A 23,630-nucleotide genomic window follows, 5' to 3' on the forward strand; every position below is an offset into this window, starting at 1 on the left:
GAAGTGTCCATCTATGAAATGGTTTCATAAGATAAAATGAACTTTAATAATCCCTGGGGGGGGGGGTATTGTAGGCTACTGTAAGTCCCTATAAAGAACCTTCTTAAGGAACCCTTCTTAAGGAACCCTTTGCATGGGAGTTAAAAGTACTTTGGAGTTAACTCCAATATGAGTTTTCCCTGCTTTCACCGGTTGCGCAGGTCACGTGATGGCCCTTTCTCCCATGTTAAAAGCTGTACGGAGCCTCCGTCGGCTCAAAGTACCTCGACTCTCCAACTGAGCGAATATTTGACGCCGAGATGAAGCTTGCACTTGCAACTTTTCTGTGTTTGTTCAGTTTTATTCGGTTGGCAGAATGTGCCCCGCTGACGTGCTACTCCAGACTGCTCGGTCTGAGCAAAGAAATAATGGACTTGCTTGAAAAACTGCACAATTACCATCGCTCGGTAAGATATTTCAATGTCAATATTTACCTTTTCCTATAGTTTGTTTTCAAATGAAAAGTCCACATCAAGCTTTTCTGTTTTTTTGCAGAAAACGTGTGTTGCGGTTTTACCCACGATTTTCCTCGATGTGCACGTAAGTTATCTACTGACTAAATAAATACTCTTCAAACAAAAGTTTAAACAAAATATAATATTGACTGAATAATTTGTGATTAATTCATAAAATGAGATGGAATGTGTATGACGTTTGTAAGATAAGTCAACTGCCATAATTGACAAAATATGCTTTTTTATTTTAATTCTATTTTTTAATCGAGGTCATTCTCTGGTTGCTGGTGTTGCACAACACGCATGTGATATTCATAACTGATTATTCACTCACTACCTTTCTTTCTCCACAGAACTCCTGCATTATGCTCAAGCTACGAGATTTCCTCTATGTGCTGGAAAACCTTCCTACCAAGTACTGCAGAGAGAGACCCCGCATCATCCTGCTTAAGAGCAAAGTCAAGAGTATGTATGTCATCATCAACAGAGTCTGCTATCGGGTAGGCCATGTTCCCCTCCTCCATACTCCTATATTCTCTAGTTCCTCCTTTATATTTATATATTCTGTAGTTCCAAGATATTTCTGTTGAAGTTTGACTCCTTGTTTGCTTGTCTGACTGTCCCTTCAGGACCTTGTATATTTATCAGATGACTGTGAGGCCATCGATACCGGACATGTCGCCCCTCGCTACCAAGAAGACAGACTGCAGATTCTGGAGGAGAGCTAAGCAGACTGCAGATTCTGGAGGAGAGCTAAGCAGACTGCAGATTCTGGAGGAGAGCTAAGCAGACTTAGCTAAGCAGACTTAGCTCTCCAGCTAGGCAAACACATTTGAAAATCGGTACACACAAAACACAAACCTTCACACTCACCTGTGTGTAGCCTGCTTACATATAATCTTATATACTGTGTATAATATATAGCAGCAGTATGTTAAGCAGTAGTCCGTCCCAACAGTGGCCAAACATGCCATGCTCTATCTACTCAAATACAGTTTGTTTACTGGTCAAGTTGAGAAGCAGGTTAGAGATGGTATGTGTGGTTACATTCCTCCGAGCTGCAGACCTTCGACAGGAAATTTGCCGAATGCCAGTGATTCCGACGAAAACCTTAAAATAATAAACCGACCCAAAATGTTTGTGGACCGCCCTCGTGGGTGTTTATTTACCCCCACCGTCAAACGGTGCCTCACTTGGCAAAATAAGTTGTTTGTGTAACCTTTGGTACGATTAAGTCGCTGTTAAAGGTGGATGTGTAGGCTGATTGTATCAAAGACTGAAATATTACATTTTCAAGCTTGAAACATCTAACGCAACTGTAATTACAGTTTTACGTTCCTTGCCTAACGACATGTGACTGGTGTGAGAGCCGTTTGGCTGAACCAAGAACATAATATGTTAATATTATGTATTAATAATATACATAATACATAATAATATTATTTGTATGTAGAATGTTAGCTCACATGATCAGGATGGTAGTGCTGCTTTGACAGAGAAAACAAGCATGTTTCTCTCCAAGACTTCACACATGCTGTACTCACAGATATGGAATAGACACTTAAACGCCATTTTGGATTTGGATGTGTTACAATGTGCCCCACTTCAGTCTTGATTACCTCATATGTTCGATTGTAGGGGTCGTACCTACTTAACCTGATGTTACATACTTTATTGCATTTTACATGTGTAGTACTTGTATAGTATAAGTAGTAAAGCATATATTTCACCTTGCGAGTAAGTTTTGTCTGGGTGCCATTCTGCAATTATGTGTCATTTGCAATATTGTTTATCTCCAATTGTACATTTCATGTATTAATTATGGTATTATACTGTATGAGTTTGGTGAGAGGAGTGTTCAAAGGGCCATGAGTAGCAGACCTGACTCAATGACAGTACATATGTTACATACCTGTACTTCTGATTCTGTATCTCAAAATCTATAGGTTTTCCTTTAGGTCCCATCTCATAATAGTACTCAAATCTCCCTCGTTCTTTTGGTAACTATTTGTAGAAGAAACATGGCCTTATATATACTGATTTTAGTATAAAAACTACCAACACTTTTATTGTAATGTGACTGTTTCACTTTTTGGTTTTATGTCGTGGACTAGTGTAAAACAAATGTACACATTTTAGACAATAAAGGCATTGTAATCAAATTGAGAAAGCTGTCCAAACAACAGGTTGCATATCTCTAAATCTGAATGACAAAATGCTGCTATATTGACAGAAAGTAGTGATTTTGAAAGTATGTATATGTATAAACTAAGAGTAGGCAATGCAGCTATATAGATAGTTAACAACAGTTTGCTGTAAAACATGATGTAAATGCAACATGGAAAGTCACTTTTGAGGGATACAGTTGGTGTAAGTCTAAGATGCCTAAATGTATAAATACAGTTAGTGTAGGTCTAGGATGCCTACATTTATAAATACAGTTAGTGTAGGTCTAGGATGCCTACGTTTATAAATACAGTTAGTGTAGGTCTAAGATGTCTACATTTATAAATACAGTTAGTGTAAGTCCAAGATGATTTTCACATACAGTATACAGTTAAAACACCAACTTGATGCCATTAAAGTAAAACAAGTGTACATCCACTGCTTTGTCATACAACAAATGTGTCTATTTGCATAAATCCGAAAATAATATGCATGAAGGCATGGGAAGAGAATCTATGTTTTCATCATCCACATAAAATGTCCAACCTTGGTCTTAAATCAGCTTCCAGAGGACAGAAAATACACATTTTTGTTACTGAAGGTTTCCTTCCTCTCTGGCTCCTAAAACGCCTGCATTCTGAATGGATATTATTATGATGCGCACAAGGCAGCAAAAGGTTGGACCCCCCAAAAAAGCAGACTGGCAAGGCAGGCTGAGAATGTGAGGGGAGTTTTAATCCTAGCTGACCTGGGAGGGGTCAGGCGTGGACTAACATATGTCCACTACTATTGGTCTCCTTTAGCAGTGCGGGTTAATATCACACATGCGTTCTTCCCTGTGCGTGCCCTCATATGAGAATCCAAGTGAGACTTCTGACGAAAGCATTTACCACATGCTTGGCACCAATACGGCTTCTCTCCTGTATGATATCTCATATGAACATGCAGATTGCCGATTGTACTAAAACATTTGCTGCATTCTCTGCACTTATATGGTTTCTCTCCCGTGTGGATCCTCATGTGTACCCGCACGTCGTGAACAGTTATAAAGCCTTTGCCACATTCTTGGCAGTGGTGCGGTTTCACCTTTGCGTGGGTCTTCATATGAGCAAGCATATAGCGCTTTTGACCAAAGCCTTTACCACACTCTTGGCACTGATATGGTTTCTCTCCTGTGTGATGCCTCAGTTCAACAGCCAGATTGTGACTTTGTTTAAAACGTCTAGCATATTCTTGGAACTGACGTGGTCTCTCCCCTGTGGGGCTCCTCATATGGACAGTCAAATTACTGTCATCATCAAAAGCTTTCCTGCATTCTTGGCCCTGATATGGTATCTTGGCCCCCGTGTGATTCTTAGCATGGCTCTGCAGAGAATGGAATGACGTGGAACGTTTACTCCATTCAGGACGCTGAAATGGCTTCTTCGTCCCTGGAAGAACCTCAATTGTCAGCTTCATCTCACTAGTTCCCCTAGAATCAATAGGGCTTAGATCGCTTTGTTTTTTCTTTGTCTGCGTTTGCGTTGATTTGATGGGATTTAGTTCAGGCAGTAGTCGTCCGCTCTCTTCCTCCCCAGAACTCTGAGCTGTCGTATAGTTTGGAATCACAACCGAGGGAGGCTGACCGTCGCTGGCTGGTTCTGATCCTCCATAAGCCCGTCCATCACACTCTGTTTTGATTGGACCAGGTTGAGAGTCTTCTTCTCTGCTCTCCTCAGGTTGGTAAAGATGTGAGAGGTACGGTGCGTCTTCCTCACACTCATGTTCCACCCTGGGAGAGGTGAAGAGGACACTTTTAACATCAGACTCGTGTCCTTGGCGCTGGACTGGTCTGTCTTCCCAAGGGCTGGTCTGCAGCTCGGGTTCCTCTTTGATCTGGGGGAGCTCTGGGGCAGCGAGCTGCTGGACGTCTAGAATGTTACAGTGGGGGAAATAAGAGGCGAGACAACTTTTAAAATAGACCATCAAGGGGCACAATACACCAATTCAGAAAATAACAAGATAACCGAGTAACGTTAGGCTGTGTGTAATCTCGCGATACCAGCGTTCAGTCTGACTGATGCAGGCTACACATTAGCAGAGATACAGTTACTAGTAGCAAGACAGGATAATCCAATTCATATAACACGAATATATCTAATGTCACACCAAAAAATGAATAATCCCAACAGATCTAGATCTTAGAAACTATGGTTGACCTGGACTACCTGCTCGATACTTGATCTCCATGTCCAACAGCAGCTGTTGCAGTCTCCCGTTCTCCTCCTTGGCAGAGCAGATCTCTTCTCGGTACTCATTCATAGTTTGGTCCACTGCTCCCAAGATCTCCAAAGCTGCAGCTGACAATCGCTCATTAACAAAGTATTGTAATTGCTGTAGGTTGGACATTTTTTAAGGTTTTATAAGCACCAACCAAAGAACCTCGCTAACTCCAACTCTTCCTTCGACCACCTTTGAATTGCCACCTTGCTTTCCACTGACCTCACTGACAGAAAACGTGCTTTAACGCCACTGAAATGGATTTTTTACACAAAATAATGAACTCAAATGTTTATGTTCCGGCTTGGTTTATATTGCTCGCCAAAAATCACTGCTCCGAAGGAAACAAGTCATCATCATAAACGTTCCGCGAAACGATCGTTCCTCTGCCTTGAACATTAGCGCCACCTGGTGGCGGTAGAAGAGACGAGTTGATTTCACTTCTCCTGAACTACTGAACTCCCACCGAACAGGTACCTATTTATATCCCCCCAAACAAGTGTCATGTTTCCTACTAGTTTGAACTTGGCCAGAGATCGTCATTATTGCGACCCTCTTTCGCCATGTTGTTCGACTAACTCTTGTTCCAGTCTTTTATAAAATATACCAGGCTACTCTAAAATTCAAGTGACAGTTTTAAAGAACCAAGATGTCGAATGTATCCTACCATATCTCCAATCTTTTGGAGAAAATGACATCCACTGACAAAGACTTTAGGTAAGATAGTCGACAATGACTGTCAGTTTTGTGGTGGTCTGTCTGTGGGAGAATGTGGATATTGTTACTGTGGCTTTTCAACCATAATATGGCTGAACTTTTCACATACTAGGCTACTGTCTGTGTTTGTTTTTACGTACGTCCGTGTGTCTCTCTGTGTCTGTCTACCTACTTGCCTGTTTGTGTGTGTGTGTGTGTGTGTGTGTGTGTGTGTGTGTGTGTGCGTGTGTGTGTGTGTGTGTTTGTGTGCGTACGTGTGTGCGGGTGCGTGTGTGTGTGTCTGTGAGAAGAATTTGGCATGAATATGAGTCCTGTAGGATGACAGCAACTTGTGTGGCCACAGGTGTGTGTGATCATAGGGTGTTGTGTGACCACAGGTGTGTGTGTGATCATAGGGTGTTGTGTTGTCACAGGTGTGTGTGATCATAGGGTGTTGTGTGACCACAGGTGTGTGTGATCATAGGGTGTTGTGTATGGTCACAGGTGTGTGTGATCATAGGGTGTTTGTTGTGTGTCCCCTCCAGGTTCATGGCCACCAACGACCTGATGGTGGAGCTGCAGAAGGACTCCATCAAGCTGGACGAGGACAGCGAGAGGAAGGTGGTGGCTATGCTGCTCAAGCTGCTGGAGGACAAGAACGGAGAGGTGCAGAACTTGGCCGTCAAATGGTGAGAGGGACGAGCACGCCTGCATAGGGCACGGACCACAACGAGGGATTCTGGGTACTCACACGCCTGCATAGGGCACAGACCGCAGTGAGGGATTCTGGGTACTCACACGCCTGCATAGGGCACGGACCGCAGCGAGGGATTCTGGGTACTCACATGTCTGCATAGGGCACAGACCGCAGCAAGGGATTCTGGGTACTCACAAACAGGCACAGACAGAGTAGACGGTGATAGACAGACAGACAGACAGACGAGCAGACAGAGAGACAGCGCCAAGGACAGACAGACAGACAGACAGAGACAGACAGAGACAGACAGACAGAGACAGACAGACAGAGATAGACAGACAGACAGACAGACAGACAGACAGACAGACAGACAGACAGACAGACAGACAGACAGACAGACAGACAGACAGACAGACAGACAGACAAAACAATATTGACAGATACTTCTCTCTAGTTCTGATTCATGTTTCCGTGGGCGATCATTTGACCAGCTTGGCTCCTCTGATGACGTGATCAGACTATCATCACCATCCATGTCTCTGTATGTGATTACACCTGTCTGCTCTGTGTGCTGCGGCAGCCTGGCCCCCCTGGTCAGCAAGGTGAAGGACTACCAGGTGGAGACCATGGTGGACACGCTCTGCTCCAACATGATGTCAGACAAGGAGCAGCTGAGGGACATCTCCAGCATGGGCCTGAAGACCGTCATCGCAGAGCTGCCCCCTTCCTCTTCAGGCAGGTTCTCCTCCTCCTCCTCCTCCTCCTCCTCCTCCTCCTCCTCCTCACCTTTCTCCTCCTCCTCCTCCTCCTCCTCACCTTTCTCCTCCTCCCCCCTCCATTCCCCTCCTCCTCCTCCTCCTCCTCCTCCTCCTCCTCCTCACCTTTCTCCTCCTCCTCCTCCTCCTCCTCCTCCTCACCTTTCTCCTCCTCCTCCTCCCCTTTCTCCTACTCCCCCCTCCATTCCCCTCCTCCTCCTCCTCCTCAGCTGAGTCAGGAGGACACCTCTCTCTCACCTCCCCCTTCCTCCTCTGTATTAGCGATCCTCCGTCTCCTCCTCGTACCGCCTCCTCCTCCCTGTTCCCCCTCTCCCTCCTCCTCCTCCTCTTTGCCTCTCCCCCTGCCTTCGTCCTCCTCTTCCTCCCTCCCCGCCTTTTTACTTTGTTCTTCCTCCTCCTATCCTGCTCCTCATCCTCCTCTACCATCCTGCTCCTCAAGTAAGTCTGTGTGTGTGTGTGTGTGTGTGTGTGTGTGTGTGCGCTGGTCCCAGGTCTGACATTGACGGCCAGCGTGTGTAAGAAGATCACCTCTCAGCTGATCGGGGCGATGGGGAAACAGACAGACGTCTCGGTTCAGCTGGAGGCCCTGGACATCCTGTCTGACATGTTGGGAAGGTAGGAGGAGGGACTTCCTGTCAGACATGTCCCTCTCTCCCTCTCACCCACTCCCTCCCTCTCACTCCCTCCCTCTCCCTCCCTCTCCCTCCCTCTCTCTCTCTCTCTCTCTCTCCCTCCCTCCCTCCCTCTCTCTCTCCCTCTCCCTCTCCCTCTCCCTCTCCCTCTCCCTCTCCCTCTCCCTCTCCCTCTCCCTCTCCCTCTCTCTCACCCCCTCTCCCTCTCCCTCTCCCTCTCCCTCTCCCTCTCCCTCTCCCTCTCCCTCTCCCTCTCCCTCCCTCTCCCTCCCTCTCTCTCTCTCTCCCTCCCTCTCTCTCTCTCACCCCCTCTCCCTCTCCCTCTCCCTCTCCCTCTCCCTCTCCCTCTCCCTCTCCCTCTCCCTCCCTCTCCCTCCCTCTCCCTCTCCCTCTCCCTCTCCCTCTCTCTCTCTCTCCCTCCCTCCCTCCCTCTCTCCCTCTCTCCCTCCCTCTCTCCCTCCCTCCCTCTCTCCCTCTCTCCCTCCCTCCCTCCTCTCCTGGTGCAGATTGAGCGGTGCTCTGGTGAGTTTCCACCCCTCCCTGCTGACCTCTCTTCTGGGTCAGCTGACCAGCCCCCGCCTTGCTGTGAGGAAGCGCTCCATCCTGGCGCTGGGACACCTGGTGCCCTGCTGTAGCCCCGCCCTCTTCACCCAGCTCTCCGAGCACCTATTGGCCCAGCTGGCCCAAGCCCCGCCCCCACCCACCTCCACCACACGCACCTACATCCAGTGCCTAGCAACCGTCAGCAGGCAGGGCGGACATCGCGTTGGTGAGGCCTCACCGAGTGTGTGTGTGTGTGTGTGCATGTGTGCGTGTGTGTGTGTGTGTGTGTGTGAGTGAGAGAGTGTGAGAGTGTGCACGCACGTGAGTGCTTGCATATGTGTGTGTATATATATATATATATAGAGAGAGAGAAGACATAAATACTTTATTAATGCCGAAGGAAATTTAAAAGAGAGAGAGAGAGAGAGAGAGAGAGAGAGAGAGAGTAGAGAGAGAAAGAAAGAGAAAGAAAATGTATGTACATGGGTAAATGTGTGTAACAGTGTGTGTGTGTGTGTGTGTGCGTGTGCGCGCACGTGTGTGTGTGTGCGCGCGCGCGCGCGTGTGTGTTATACGGTAGTCAACACTAGGGTTAGGGATGCATTAGGAACCCTTAGTGAGACGTTCCCTCAGTGAGACGTTCCTCTCTCTGTTCCAGGGGAGCACCTGGAGAAGCTGGTTCCCATGGTGATGCGCTTCTGCTCCGTGGAGGACGACGAGCTCCGGGAGTCCTGCTTCCAAGCCCTGGAGGCCTTCCTCTACAGGTACGCAAGCCCCGCCTCCAGCAGCCTGTCAGCCTGTCAGCCTGTTCCAGACCCCGGCCCTCCATCACCTTCTCTCTCTCCTCCTTCACTGCCCTCCCTCTCCTCTCCTTTTCTCTTCTCACCACTCCCTCTCCTCTCCTCCCCGTCCCCTCTTCCTCCCCTCTCCATCCCCTCCTCCTCCCCTCTCTCTCCCCTCCTCTCCTTTACCCTCCCCTCTCCTGTCCTTCATGTCTCCTCTCCTCTCCTCTCCTCTCCTCTCCTCTCCTCTCCTCTCCTCTCCTCTCCTCTCCTCTCCTCTCCTCTCCTCTCCTCTCCTCTCCTCTCCTCTCCTCTCCTCTCCTCTCCTCTCCTCTCCTCTCATCTCTCATCTCATCTCATCTCTCTTCTCATCTCTAATCTCCTCATCTTCCTCTTTGGTGATTGACAGATGTCCGAAGGAGATGTCTCCACACGTTGCCACGGTGATGCAGCTGTGTCTGCGTTACCTTAGCTACGACCCCAACTACAACTATGATGCTGAGGAGGACCTGGAGGAGAGCATGGAGCAGGAGCGAGAGGAGGAGCAAGGTACACACACACTAACACACACACACACACTCATTCACATACACACAAGCGCACACACACACACAAACGCACGCACACATACATGCAAAAACACACTCAAATACAACACACACATACACACACAAACACAAAACCACCCCAAGCAAACATCATCTCCTGTACTTGTGCGTGTGTGAATGTGTGTTTCTGTGTGTGTGCGTGTGTCTGCATGTGTGTGTGTGTGTGTGTGGCTGACCCCCGCAGAGTCTGATGATGAGTACAGCGACGACGACGACATGAGCTGGAAGGTCCGGCGCTCGTCGGTCAAGTGTCTGGAGGCGGTGATCGCCACGCGCCGCGACCTCCTGCTCGACCTCTACGCCAGCGCCTGCCCCGCCCTGCTGGCACGCTTCCGCGAGCGCGAGGAGAACGTGCGGGCGGACATCTTCTCCGCCTTCGTGGTGCTGCTGAAACAGACGCGCCCTCCGCCCGCTCTGCTGACCTCTGACCCCGCGGCCACGGAAGACCCCGCCCTCGCCATTCTCAGGAAACAGGTAGTGACATCATAGCCCTGTGGTGTGCAGAAACACTGGGATAACTGTGCTGTGTTATAATAGTGCACACACACACACTCCTGGTATAGTCACATACACGCACAAACACACACACACACACTCCTGGTATAGTCACACACACACACACACACACACACACACACACACTCTCCTGGTATAGTCACACACACACACACACACACACACACACACACACACGCTCCTGGTATAGTCACACACACACACCCACACACCCCCACACACACTCACACTAGTGGTACAGACACACACACACACGCTCTCTCTCTCTCTGATGCTGTGTGTCCCCAGGTGTGTGTGGTGGTGAAGGCTCTTCTGTGTGTTCTCAGGTGTGTGTGTGTGTGTGTGTGTTCTCAGGTGTGTGTGTGTGTGTGTGTTCTCAGGTGTGTGTGGTGGTGAAGGCTCTTCTGTGTGTTCTCAGGTGTGTGTGTGTTCTCAGGTGTGTGTGATGTGTGTGTTCTCAGGTGTGTGTGTGTGTGTGTGTTCTCAGGTGTGTAATGTGTGTGTTCTCAGGTGTGTGTGGTGGTCAAGGCTCTTCACCGGCAGCTGAGAGAGAAGAGCATGAAGTCCAGACAGGGCTGCTTCTGTCTGCTGACCGAGCTGGCCAGCGTCCTGCCTGGGGGGCTGACCCCACACATCCCCACCCTCATACCGGGTACACACACACTCACACACACATCCCCACCCTCATACCCGGTACACACTCACACACTCACACAGAGAGGGGTCAGGGAAGAATTTTTACAGCTCACTTTTCTGGCCCCCGGGTGAAACTGTTTTTTTGCTTCCCTCTGGAATATGTAGGGGGGGGACCTATACCCCTCCTCCCATTGTTCTCTGTAAAGCGCATTGTGTTGCCTCTGTGTATGAAATGCGCTATACAAATAAGGTTTGATTTGATTTGACTTGATATCTGCAGTAGAATACACTCACCTGGTCGACGATCGCCATGGTGACCGGAGGACAGGTCAACCCGGTCCGACCTCACCTTACTCCGTCTCTCTCTCTCTCTCTCTCTCTCCCTCTCTCTCTCTCTCTCTCCCTCTCTCCCTCTCTCTCCCTCTTTCTCTCTCTCTCTCTCTCTCTCTCTCTCTCTCTCTCTCTCCCTCTCTCCCTCTCTCTCCCTCTTTCTCTCCCTCTCTCTCTCTCTCTCTCTCCAGCTGTCGTCTTCTCCCTGACTGACCGCTCCACCTCCTCCAACATGAGGATGGACGCCCTGGCCTTCCTCAGCGTCCTGCTGCTCAGCCACCCTCCGGAGGTCTTCCACCCCCACATGGCGCTCCTCGTGCCCCCCGTGGCGCTCTGCGTGGACGACCCCTTCTACAAGATCACCTCCGAGGCCCTGCTGGTCACCCAGCAGCTCGTCAAGGTGCTCCGCCCCCTCGGGGCGTCGGCGGTGGCGTTCGACGCCAAGCCCTACGTCGGGGAGGTGTTCTCCGGGACCCTGCGGCGGCTGAAGGCGGCGGACATCGACCAGGAAGTGAAAGAGCGGGCCATTTCCTGCATGGGGCACATCGTCTGCCACCTGGGCGACCAGCTGGGCGCCGAGCTCCGCCCCACCCTGCTGATCTTCCTGGACCGCCTGAAGAACGAGATCACCCGTCTGACCGCCGTCAAGGCCCTGGCGCTGATCGCCGGCTCCCCGCTGGACCTGGACCTGAGGCCCGTCCTGGGCGAGGCCGTGCCCGTCCTGGCCTCCTTCCTCCGCAAGAACCAGCGCGCGCTGAGGCTGGCCTCCCTGGCGGCGCTGAGGGCGCTGGTCCGAGGCCACGCCCCCTCGCTGACCCCCGCCCTCCTCGAGGGCCTCCTGGCCGAGCTGCCGGGCCTCCTGGAGGAGAGCGACATGCACGTGGCGCAGGAGTGCGTGGCGCTGCTCAGCTGCCTGGCGGCGTCGTCCTGCTCCCCCGCCCCGGCACGCATGGTAGCGTCCGTCCTACCGCCGGTGGTCAGGCTGGTCCACTCGCCTCTGCTGCAGGGGGGTGCGCTGGCGGCCATCCAGGACCTGCTCAAGGCGCTGGTTCTCGCCAAGGCCAGCGGTCTGGGCTACACCCCCCTGCTCCAGGCGCTGACCGGTCCCTTCCACGCCCCCGGCAGACCCACGGACGCGGGGCCCATCCACAGACAGGCCTACTACTCGGTGGCCAAGTGCGTGGCCGCCCTCTCCGCCGCCTGCCCCACAGAGGCCCAGGGCACCGTGTCCAGCCTGGTCCAGCAGGCCAAAGACCCGCGGGCGTCCGAGTCATCCAGGGTCCTTTCCCTGCTGTGCCTGGGGGAGGTGGGCCGCCGCATCGCCCTGGGGGGCGACAAGGAGCTCCGCGGCGCGCTGACCGAGTCGCTGTCCTCCCCCAGCGAGGAGGTGAAGTCGGCGGCGTCCAGCGCGCTGGGTGGGGTGTGCGTGGGCAGCATGGAGGAGTACCTCCCCTTCCTCCTGCAGGAGATCTCCAGCCAGCCGCGCAGGCAGTACCTGCTCCTCCTCTCCCTGAAGGAGGTGATCGGCGCGGGGGACATGGCCGGCCTGAAGACGCACGTGGAGGCGGTGTGGGAGCTGCTGGCCAGGAACTGCGAGTGTCCCGAGGAGGGGACCCGGAACGTGGTGGCCGAGTGTCTGGGGAAACTCACCATGGTGAACCCCGCCCAGCTACTGCCCAGGCTCAGACAGCAGCTGGCAGCAGGTGACAGGATGAGTGTGTGTGTGTGTGTGTGTGTGTGTGTGTGTGTGTGTGTGTGTGTGTGTGTGTGTGCGTGTGCGTGTGTGTGTGTGTGCGTTTGTTTGTATATATATATGTGTGTGTGTGTGTGTGCCTGTGTGTCTGGGTGTGTGTGTGTGTGTCTGTGTATGTGTGTGTGTGTGTGTATGTACGTATGTGTGTGTGTGTGTGTGTATATGACCCTGTGTGTGTGTGTCCAGGCTCTCCTCTGGTCCGCAGCACTGTGGTCACCGCCGTCAAGTTCACCATCGTTGACCAGCCGGTCCCCATAGACGCCCTCCTCAAAGACTGCATCGGTAGGAACAGCACTGGGTCTGATATACCACTGTACCGGCGCTTAGAACTAGTAACCTACTGGTTAGACTATACCGTAGATTAGAACTAGTAACGTACTGGTTATTAGAGAGCCTAGGTTATAGAATAATAACTTAACAGCTGAATCCTGAGGTAGTTTAGTGAAGCTCATAGCTGTGTGAAGAGGGGTCACAGTGAAAGGGCTGGAAGCTCAAGTTCATTCTGTCCAAAAAGCTAACGTTGCCTGGAAAAGTTGTTTGAAAGGTTTATTGTTTGTTAGGTTTTTGAAAAATCTGTCAGTCGGACAGTTTGCAACTATTGAGCCTTTAAAAAGCCATTCTATACTGTCAATACTATATATTATGTAAAGTAAATAAATCCACACTTCATTGTCACAACTCTTCCGTACAGCTCTGCTATTCTCGGACGAACATCTAGTCCATCGACAGTAGCTTCTACACTAATACAGTGGCGATGATGATGATGATGATGTCATGTCCTGTGTGTCAGGTGACTTCCTGAAGACCCTGCAGGATAAGGACATCAACGTGCGTCGCGTTGCCCTGGTGATGTTCAACTCCGCAGCCCATAATAAGCCAGGTCTGATCCGCGGGCTGCTGAGCTCGGTTCTGCCACATCTGTACAGCGAGACGCAGGTCCGACGGGAGCTCATCCGGGAGGTACAGAACACAGAACCCAGAACCCAAACACAGAACCCAGAACACAGAACCCAAACACTGACCGCTAGCTCGCTGGAACTCATTCATTGTTTAATATCACTAAGAACTAGAACAAATCATTTCATTTGTAGGCATTATCTCTTTATTTCATTTTTTCATTTCATTTCAAACCTTTATTTATACTCGTAAAGCACTGAGGATTCCCTCATTTACAGTGTTGATGATATATATTTATCATACATAACACAAATGTGTATATATAATAATAATAATAATAATAATACAGCCATAATAATAAGAATACATTTTGTCATGAGCTGGATAAAAGCACTATTCTGCTACCTCCTTGGTAACTACTGTAGTAACTGACCTCTGTGTGTGTGTGTGTGTGTGTGTGTGTGTGTGTGTGTGTGGTCAGGTGGAGATGGGTCCCTTCAAGCACACGGTGGACGATGGCTTGGACGTGAGGAAGGCAGCGTTCGAGTGCATGTACACGCTGCTGGACAGCTGCCTGGACAGACTGGACCTCCTCGTCTTCCTCGACCACGTGGAGGAGGGCCTCAAGGACCACTACGACATCAGAGTAGGAGCGCAAACGCCCCCCCCACCTGTCCCAATTACCTCAGTGCTTAAAATGCAATCCCCTTTCGACGCAACTGCCCCCTGCTGTCCCAGAAGTGCATTACACATCCAATAATAACACCACACAGCAGGGATAAATAATACAGATGAATGGCTCTTACAGTTGGTGTGTGTGTGTGTGTGTGTGTGTGTGTGTGTTTGCAGATGCTAACGTTCCTGATGCTGGCCAGACTGGCCTCTCTGTGTCCAGACAGCGTGGTACAGAGACTGGACAGATTGGTGGAACCCCTGAAGGCTACCTGCACCACCAAGGTCAGCACACACACACACACACACCTGGTCTTCTCTGCTGGTAAGGAAGGTTGGCTCTTCTCTGCTGGTTGACCCTAGTCTGACCTCTCCCGCAGGTGAAGGCGGGCTCGGTGAAGCAGGAGTTTGAGAAGCAGGAAGAGCTGCGTCGTTCGGCCATGCGCGCCGTCGCCGCGCTGCTGACCATCCCCGAGGTGGAGAAGAGCCCCGCCTTGGCCGACTTCGCCAACCAGATACGCTCCAACGCAGAGATGGCCTCCATCTTCGACAGCATCCAGAGAGACCCCCTCTCCGGCTGCATGGAGAACATGGATACCAGCTAGAACGCCTGCAGAACCTGGATACCAGCTAGAACGCCTGCAGAACCTGGATACCAGCTAGAACGCCTGCAGAACCTGGATACCAGCTAGAACGCCTGCAGAACCTGACGCCCACCCATAGAACCCTCGCTCACAGTAGTTAGGACCCCCAGCTGCTCTCTCTTGAAAGCTCAAACCACGACGCCCACTGGACATCTTCTCACCTCAGATAGCACTGCCCCTGTCACCCATCAGGACACCATGTTAGGATGACATCACCTGATGTAAGACATTGTCCCAAAGGCCCGAACATGACCATGACAACTACTCTAGAACTCTCAAAGAGCATGGACAACTATTCTAGAACCCTCAGAGCATGGACAACTATTCTAGAACCCTCAGAGCATGGACAACTATTCTAGAACCCTCAAAGAGCATGGACAACTATTCTAGAACTCTCAGAGCATGGACAACTATTCTAGAACTCTCAGAGCATGGACAACTATTCTAGAACTCTCAGAGCATGGACAACTATTCTAGAACCCTCAGAGAGCATGGACATTAGACCCTTGTTCTAGCCTACTTACACCAGCCAGGACTGATAGCGATATAGTCCCAGTCTTAAGTTACTGAACCTGACCCTACCCTCTAAACTACGCCAAAAAACTAACAAACATGAAGTGCCTCTTAACCATTCACATGGTATTAAAATTACGTTTTGGAAAACAATTGTATTAATGTCTTTAATATTCCAGTTTTAATGTCTTTAATACACCAGTGTGTTCCTGTGTGAACACATTCACAGATTGGGCAAGAAATATTCAGATTTAATTTTCATTACAAAATAGACTTTATTTTGCATCCTCTTGCGCTCTCAAGGTCACTCACTCTCACACACTCTCATACACACTCTCATACACACTCACTCTTTCATACACACACACACACACTCTCTCATAGACACACACACTCTCTCTCTCTCATACACACACACTCTCATACACACACACTCTCTCTCTCATACACACACTCTCATACACACACTCTCTCATACGCACACACTCACTCTCACACACACACACACTCACTCTCACACACTCTCACACACACACACAGCACACTGACTCCAGCAGCAGTCTTTCCCCAGGTGGGTGGTCTGTCTCGGACGTCCTGCTGTGCCCCTCACCATCATCAGCCTCTTAGCAGAGGAACCGCGGTCCATCTCTCTCAGGTCAGCTGACCGCTCATTGGCTCCTGGGAGGACGGATAAAGGATAAACTAGACAAACATGAGGTCACATGACAGACTGTGTCACAGGACCTGCGCGTGTACCTTACATCAATTAGACACCAGCTGTTCAACGCACCCCAAACACGCAGGAATGCGCCGGTTTATACGAGAAAAATCAACATAAATCAGCTAATTAGAATCGCACAGGAGGACGCCCAGCTGACTGACACACACTACAGAGCCTTTCATGTGATATTACAATAGTTTGTCACAGTTCATCTTCCACTACCAGGCTATGGAGAGAGAGCCAGGGTGGAATGGGTACAGAACCGTCTGTCTCTCCCTCCTCGCTTGACCTGATCCGAGTATGGCCGAACTCGGAAGGAATGGTTGAGGAGGCAGGCGCAATAGCTAACCTCCACACCGGTCAGGTAAACACAGCTAACCTCCACACCGGTCAGCTAACCTCCACACCGGTCAGGTAAACACAGCTAACCTCCACACCGGTCAGGTAACCTCCACACCGGTCAGGTAACCTCCACACCGGTCAGGTAAACACGGCTACACGGTTACACGGGTCCAGTAGGAGCAGCTAGGCTACAAGTCATGAAGCTCAGTCTTACTTGTTGCTCCAACCTCCCTGGTGCAGCCGGTGGTTCGCTAAAGCCAGAGGACAGCTGGTGGTTTGTCTTCCCGTTGTTGCCGTAGCTGATCAAGGGCATCTGATCTGGGATCTGCCCCGGAGGCACCGTGTTAGTAGCGGTTCAGGGGTTAAAGGTCATCTGGAGAAGCAGGTGAAGGGTGAGAATAGGGTCAATAATTACAAGCCTCCAACGGGTGTTCCCTATTAATGGATTAGCATTCCCATGTCAAACAATGTTGAACAAAAAACATACATTTAATCATACATGCATTTACGCAAATGTGGGACGTTATTAACGGCGCCAGCAAACAAAACCGTAGAGCCACGTCACATGGACACGGTGCTTTAGTCCGGAACGTGAATAATATTATCACTAAACATACGATTGTTTGTGTAAATGTGATGTAATGTTATGTGAGCGCGAACCGAGTTCTAGTTAAGGATGATAGTTATTGGCTGGATTATACTTTACCCATCTGTTGGTCTGGATGATCACCAGCTGAAACAGGTCCATTATATACGCACACGGATACGCACCATGGTACCGAATATGGGTTCAATCAGCTACGGTTTCCGGTGCTGTACCGGAGAGTGTCCCCTGCTAGAATCCGTCCGCACCGTAGAAAAACGACAAATAAAATCTCTGTCTAGGATCCAATCGACCTTTGCACTTTTCGGAACAGGGTTGAAGGAAATGTTTCCTCCAGGGATGTGCGCATGTAACGGGCTTTATCTGCTCAGGCGCAGTTCAGTATCCCGCCACCAGGTGGCAGTAATGTTCAAGGCAACCTTTTTCACCCATGAGAGGAACGATCGTTTCGCGGAACGTTTATGATGATGACTTGTTTCCTTCAGAGCAGTGATTTTAAGCGAGCAATATAAACCAAGCCGGAACATAAACACTTGAGTTCATTATTTTGTTCAAATAAAAATCCAGTTTGGAGTTTCATTACAGCACGTTTTTCAGTGGTAACTCAAAGGTGGTCGAAGGAAGAGTTGGAGTTAGCGACGTCCTTTGGTTGGTGCTTATAAAACCTTAAAAATGTCCAACCTACAGCAATTACAATACTTTGTTAATGAGCGATTGTCAGCTGCAGCTCTGGAGATCTTGGGAGCAGTGGATCAAACTATGAATGAGTACCGAGAAGAGATCTGCTCTGCCAAGGAGGAGAACGGGAGACTGCAACAGCTGCTGTTGGACATGGAGATCAGATATCGAGCAGGTAGTCCAGGTCAACCATAGTTTCTAAGATCTATATCTGTTGGGATTATTCATTTTTTGGTGTAACATTAGATATATTCGTGTTATATGAGTTGGATTAGTCTGTCTTGCTACTAGTAACTGTATCTCTGCTAATGTGTAGCCTGCATCAGTCAGACTGAACGCTTCGCTGGTATCGCGAGATTACACAGCCTAACGTTACTCGGTTATCTTGTCATTCTCTGAATTGGTGTATTGTGCCCCTTGATGGTCTATTTTAAAAGTTGTCTCGCCTCTTATTTCCCCCACTGTGACATTCTAGACGTCCAGCAGCTCGCTGCCCCAGAGCTCCCCCAGATCAAAGAGGAACCCGAGCTGCAGACCAGCCCTTGGGAAGACAGACCGGTCCAGCGCCAAGGACACGAGTCTGACGTTAAAAGTGTCCTATTCACCTCTCCCAGGGGGGAACATGAGTGTGTTGAAGAAGACGCGCCGTACCTCTCACATCTTTACCAAACTGTGGAGAGCAGAGAAGAAGACTCTCAACCTGGTCAAATCAAAACAGAGTGTGATGGACGGGCTTATGGAGGATCAGAACCAGCCAGGGACGGTCAGCCTCCCTCGGTTGTGATTCCAAACTATACGACAGCTCAGAGTTCTGGGGAGGAGGAGAGCGGACGACTACTGCCTGAACTAAATCCCCTCAAATCAACGCAAACGCAGACGAAGAAAAAACAAAGCGATCTAAGCCCTATTGATTCTAGGGGAACTAGTGAGATGAAACTGACAATTGAGGTTCTTCCAGGGACGAAGAAGCCATTTCAGCGTCCTGAATGGAGTAAACGTGCCACGTCATTCCATTCTCTGCAGAGCCATGCTAAGAATCACACAGGGGCCCTACCATATCAGGGCCAAGAATGCAGGAAAGCTTTTGATGATGACAGTAATTTGACTGTCCATATGAGGAGCCCCACAGGGGAGAGACCACGTCAGTGCCAAGAATATGCTAGACGTTTTAAACAAAGTCACAATCTGTCTGTTCACATGAGGCATCACACAGGGGTGAAACCATATCAGTGCCATGACTGTGGTAAAAGCTTTGGTCAAAAGCGCTACATGCTTGCTCATATGAAGACCCACGCAAAGGTGAAACCGCACCACTGCCAAGTATGCGGCAAAGGCTTTATTACTGTTCGCAATGTGCGTATACACATGAGGATCCACACAGGAGAGAAACCATATAAGTGCAGAGAATGCAGCAGATCCTTTCGGCAAAAGTCTCACTTGGATGCTCATATGAGGACACACAGAGAGGAAACCATTTAGTGTTGAGATTAAACTGCACTACGACTAAAGGAGACACACTAGAGACATAATGTTAGTTCAGAATGCGGGTGTCTTTGGAGCCAAAGAGGGAAAAAAACATATCAGTAACAAGAATGTTTATTTAATGTCTTATTTGCTCGCTTATTCCAGTGCGGTCACTGGCTTTGGGTGTGTCCTCCATTTTGTCCTGGAATACTTAAAAACCCACTCAGTGCCTGAAAGGTCTGAGTGGGGAACTGTCGCTCAAACTTGATCTGTTCATTTTAGTGAGGTACAATACTTCAAGTAAAATGTAGCTGGATCTGAAGTACATGAATGCAATTGAATTGGTTTAAAGAAAATGTAGATTGAAAGGGACAATATATAAACTATGTTTCGAGGGTTAATTCATTTCCGACATCGAGAGCATGCTTCCCACTGAGCAAAGACACGTCTAAAAGACGTCTTTTAGACGTCTTTTTTGTCTTTTTCGGAAGTCCAAAGACATCCAATTAGGAGCCAGAATGAATGTTATTTTTTTACGTTCAGATTTTGAACCCGTTCTGCACGTCCACAGACGTCTTAGAGGGGTCCAAGCCAGACGTGTGAATATTGAGGGGTCCAGCAGACATACAAATGGGGTTCTGGACCGACAGACGTTATTAAGACGTGATCTGAACGTCTCCCTGACGTTGCGTGTTTGCTTGGAGCAGTTTGATACACCCACAGGTAGAAGAACCTTGTGGTGCTGGTTGAATCTTACACTAGCATGTTTTTGTGTGTTTTTTTACACTGTGGTTTGGAGTGTGACACTGAACTTTACAAATGTAGAAAACTATTGCTTTGTTCCAGTATAATTATTTATAGGTGTTAATGTGTTTTTCTCAAAGATAACGAATGATGATCTTGCAATTTGTCTGTAGACGATTGTGCTGTTATTGATTAACCCTAGAGTACTAACGCCAATTAATCACACACCATCAGTAAGGTCGGGTATATTTTACCTGATATAATATACCCCCATAAAAAATACTTCTCATCAAAATGTATTAAAAGTACAACAATGCATGGCAAATTGAAGAACTTTACTTTTATTTTTAACTGAACAATGACACAAAAAAAAAAGGTATCATGGGGGGACCGTATAAAAAAGCTGTAAAATTTATGAAAAATTAGGGAATCATTAACAAAAATTTCAAATAAATATATAATGGAGCTGGGAACTTGTTCTTTGGTCCACCAATGCTTGGGACATGTGAGCCTTGTCTGATGAAGCACAGTCTCCCTGCATCACTGACAACTTGGATAAAATCCACAAATTCATCTAACATCAGGTGAAAATCACCCAAACACATGCCTGTAGAAAAAAACAGGGATTGGAGCAGCGAAACACTTCAACCTCCAATCACACCAGAGAGCAGCCTGGAGGTACCCAAGGACCCGCCCACCTCAGCCAGCAGAAACACAATTAACATTAAAAAATTAAAATCATGTGGGTGAAAATCTCCCGGGGTTAGTGCGCTAGGGTTAATGGATGGCTCTATCAACATGTAATATTCTGAATAAATTAATTTAGCCAGAATATAGACTGATAGAGTTATCCCTGATAGTCTGAAGACATTTGTCAAGTTTTGAATAAAAACTGAACTCTGAGAATTAAAATTGATGATTTTCACACACAAAAAATCATAAAGTTTGTCATTTAATTTTAAAGACCAGGTTGCACATTGTATGTGGATGACATTGAAAACATAAATGCTCTTCTCATGCTAATTATTTTTGGATGTATAGTAGTAATAGCCACGTTTGTTGTATGATAAAGGCGTGGACTTTAATGGTATCAAGTTGGTGCTTTAACTGTGTAGCAGCAGTGCCTTAATTACCATGCGCATTTACATCATGTTTTACGGCAAGTAAAATCAAAACATTGGACCCAACATATGACTGTGTGTTTTTCTATTGTTAATTATCAATAACTGCATACCTTCAAGTTTATAAATATAAAAACTTTCGAAATCAGTACATGCTCTCTATAGCAGGATTTTGTTATCAGAATCAGAAAAAGCAGAGACATGTTTGGACAGCTTTCATTTAATTAGACTGCCTTTATGATCCATAATGTGTCTAACTTGTTTTACACTGTTCCGCCACATAAAACAATCACACAACAGACACAGTCTCATCACAATAAAAAAACAATTGCTAGTTTTATACAAAAACCAGTCTCCATAAAACAAACAAGCTTTTGACAGCCCCAGCTCTGAGCTTCTACAGAGCATGCGCAGTAGCGCATAGTGCCATATTGGAACGAGGGAGGGTGGAAAGACGAGACTGAATCAGAGATTGACTTGAATAAACAGAGAAAAGGTGAGGATCTCAGACGGAGACGAATTACTTAGTTAATTGATATTATGAACTAACAAATGGGATGATTTTGGGGGCTTGTTCTGACCTTCCGTGCATTTGTTTCCTTTTGTCAAAAAGCAGTTCCGTGATGCGACATCCATACCTGAACTATTGTAAATCACATCCTGATAACTATATAACTATATAGCAGATTTGATTTCGTTATCTACGAATAACGGTGGCGTTAGCTGCGATTTGTGTGCAGGCTAATGTTTTAATAACTAATATGCCTGCGAGAGATGTTTATTTAGATACTAGTTTTATAGTTAAATAGCTGAAGTGTTGCCCAAGTTTCCTCATGTCACCTCAAACCAAACAGTCATTTGCGTTCAATTCATGTTTATAAACAGGTCGATCTTGCTACTCTCATGTTTTGAAAACATTTCCCTCGTCATCTTAAATTAAATAACCGATGTTGACTAGCCTACTAAGAGGTCATTTTGTTTAAACTGACCTAAGATTTATGAAACGTGTTGAGTCAGTGGGGTCACCTCAGTGGCGGGAACACCTGGACACAATAAGACAGAGAGCTTCATGACAGGAGGTTCAGAGAGAGGCCTCTCCATCCATCCATCCTCCTAAAGAAGAAACCTTCCCCCAAATGGTGTCTGGAAGTGACACCCCACCGTTTAGACAAGTGTTGTATGAAATGTTCCAGGACCAGTGGTGTCTCTTTCAGGACCAGTCCTGTCCCTGTTTCAGGACCAGTGGTGTCTCTATTTCAGGACCAGGGGTGTCTCTGTTCCAGGACCAGGGGTGTCTCTATTCCAGGACCAGTCCTGTCTCTGTTTCAGGACCAGTGGTGTCTCTGTTCCAGGACCAGTCGTGTCTCTGTTCCAGGACCAGGGGTGTCTCTTTCAGGACCAGGGGTGTCTCTTTCAGGACCAGGGGTGTCTCTGTTTCAGGACCAGGGGTGTCTCTGTTTCAGGACCAGGGGTGTCTCTCTTCCAGGACCAGTGGTGTCTCTGTCTCAACGGGTCTTCAGTCATGAACCCTCAGCCTCAGGAGTTTGGTGAGTCTGGATCATCTGACTACTATAATGCAGGCCGCCAAAAAAATCCACTATGCAGGAAAAACCTGCAAACGTGTGTTATGTGCTTTTCAGAGGGCGTTTCTGGTCAGGTGTTTCTGGTCAGGTGTTTCTGGTCAGGTGTTTCTGGTCAGGTGTTTCTGGTCATGTGTTATGTGCTTTTCAGAGGACGTTTCTGGTCAGGAGGCTGACTTCAGCTGGGATGAGTACCTGGAGGAGAAGGGAGCTCTGGCTGTCCCACATCACACCTTCAAACATGTAGGCCTGGCGGCATGGTCTCTCTCTCTCTCTCTCTCTGTCTCTCTCTCTCTCTGTCTCTCTTTCTCTCTCTCTGTCTCTCTCTCTCTCTCTCTCTCTCACACACACACACATGCTCTATGCCTCACACACATACACACACACACACACACACACACGCTCTCTGTCACACACACGCTCTCTGTCACACACACACACGCACACACAGTCGGGCTCTCAAACAAGTGCTGGGCACTAGTCTCTCTCCAGACTCCAATATTATGAATATTTATGCACATAATAGTAGTAGTCTCACACAGTCTATAACTTATAGACTATCTAACTTATAGACTAACTAACCCTTAGCCGTACAGCCTCAGAATAGCCTGACCACTTCACTTCTATTGTGTTCAACTTCCTGTTTTATTGTGCTTCTTTATTTACCCACACCGAGTCAAATTCCTCGTATGTGAAAAAGTATTTAATAATTACAAATAAAGCGGATCCCGGTTCTGTTTTGTGATACACGTTCTCTCTCTG

At 48.3% G+C, this 23,630-nt stretch overlaps 3 protein-coding genes and 1 long non-coding RNA gene across 4 annotated transcripts in view; 3 read left to right on the forward strand and 1 right to left on the reverse strand.

Moving 5' to 3' along the window:
* Positions 1-288: 288 nt before the first annotated feature.
* Positions 289-2,658, forward strand: LOC311327526 (cytokine-like protein 1). Its single transcript, XM_084460599.1, has 4 exons — positions 289-446; positions 535-579; positions 848-994; positions 1,124-2,658. The coding sequence occupies exons 1-4, from the start codon at positions 300-302 to the stop codon at positions 1,220-1,222; spliced, it is 438 nt and encodes a 145-aa protein (XP_084316725.1). The 5' UTR covers positions 289-299; the 3' UTR covers positions 1,223-2,658.
* Positions 2,659-5,568: 2,910 nt separating this feature from the next.
* Positions 5,569-15,203, forward strand: LOC311327499 (cullin-associated NEDD8-dissociated protein 1-like; the record flags this gene model as incomplete). Its single annotated transcript, XM_084460557.1, has 15 exons — positions 5,569-5,636; positions 6,161-6,304; positions 6,893-7,119; positions 7,580-7,703; positions 8,227-8,489; positions 8,922-9,027; positions 9,455-9,594; positions 9,838-10,127; positions 10,680-10,821; positions 11,327-12,838; positions 13,075-13,170; positions 13,679-13,848; positions 14,267-14,431; positions 14,635-14,742; positions 14,838-15,203. The coding sequence occupies 15 exons, from the start codon at positions 5,569-5,571 to the stop codon at positions 15,060-15,062; spliced, it is 3,780 nt and encodes a 1,259-aa protein (XP_084316683.1). The 3' UTR covers positions 15,063-15,203.
* A 667-nt stretch (positions 15,204-15,870) lies between these two features.
* Positions 15,871-17,576, reverse strand: LOC311327527. Its single transcript, XR_014631132.1, has 3 exons — positions 17,384-17,576; positions 16,892-17,050; positions 15,871-16,292 (listed from the first exon to the last, which is right to left on the reverse strand). It is a non-coding gene; the product is annotated as an uncharacterized lncRNA (long non-coding RNA).
* A 4,158-nt stretch (positions 17,577-21,734) lies between these two features.
* The window catches only part of LOC311327655 (scm-like with four MBT domains protein 1), a 12,182-nt gene continuing 10,286 nt past the window's right edge, over positions 21,735-23,630 (forward strand). The window contains exons 1-3 of the mRNA XM_084460741.1: positions 21,735-21,784; positions 22,549-22,835; positions 23,020-23,111. Of these exons, the coding sequence (XP_084316867.1) occupies positions 22,811-22,835; positions 23,020-23,111 (117 nt within the window). The 5' untranslated portion in view covers positions 21,735-21,784; positions 22,549-22,810. The remainder of the gene's footprint in view (positions 21,785-22,548; positions 22,836-23,019; positions 23,112-23,630) is intronic.

This window comes from Borostomias antarcticus (assembly GCF_949987555.1).
Source record: "Borostomias antarcticus genome assembly, chromosome: 33".
NCBI lineage: Eukaryota > Metazoa > Chordata > Actinopteri > Stomiiformes > Stomiidae > Borostomias > Borostomias antarcticus.

Coding starts and splice junctions, on each gene's coding strand:
- LOC311327526 (XM_084460599.1), top strand. CDS start 300: ATGAAGCTTGCACTTGCAACTTTTCTGTGTTTGTTCAGTTTTATTCGG. Junction 447..534: donor TGCACAATTACCATCGCTCG/GTAAGATATTTC, acceptor GTTTTTTTGCAG/AAAACGTGTGTTGCGGTTTT. Junction 995..1,123: donor TCAACAGAGTCTGCTATCGG/GTAGGCCATGTT, acceptor CTGTCCCTTCAG/GACCTTGTATATTTATCAGA.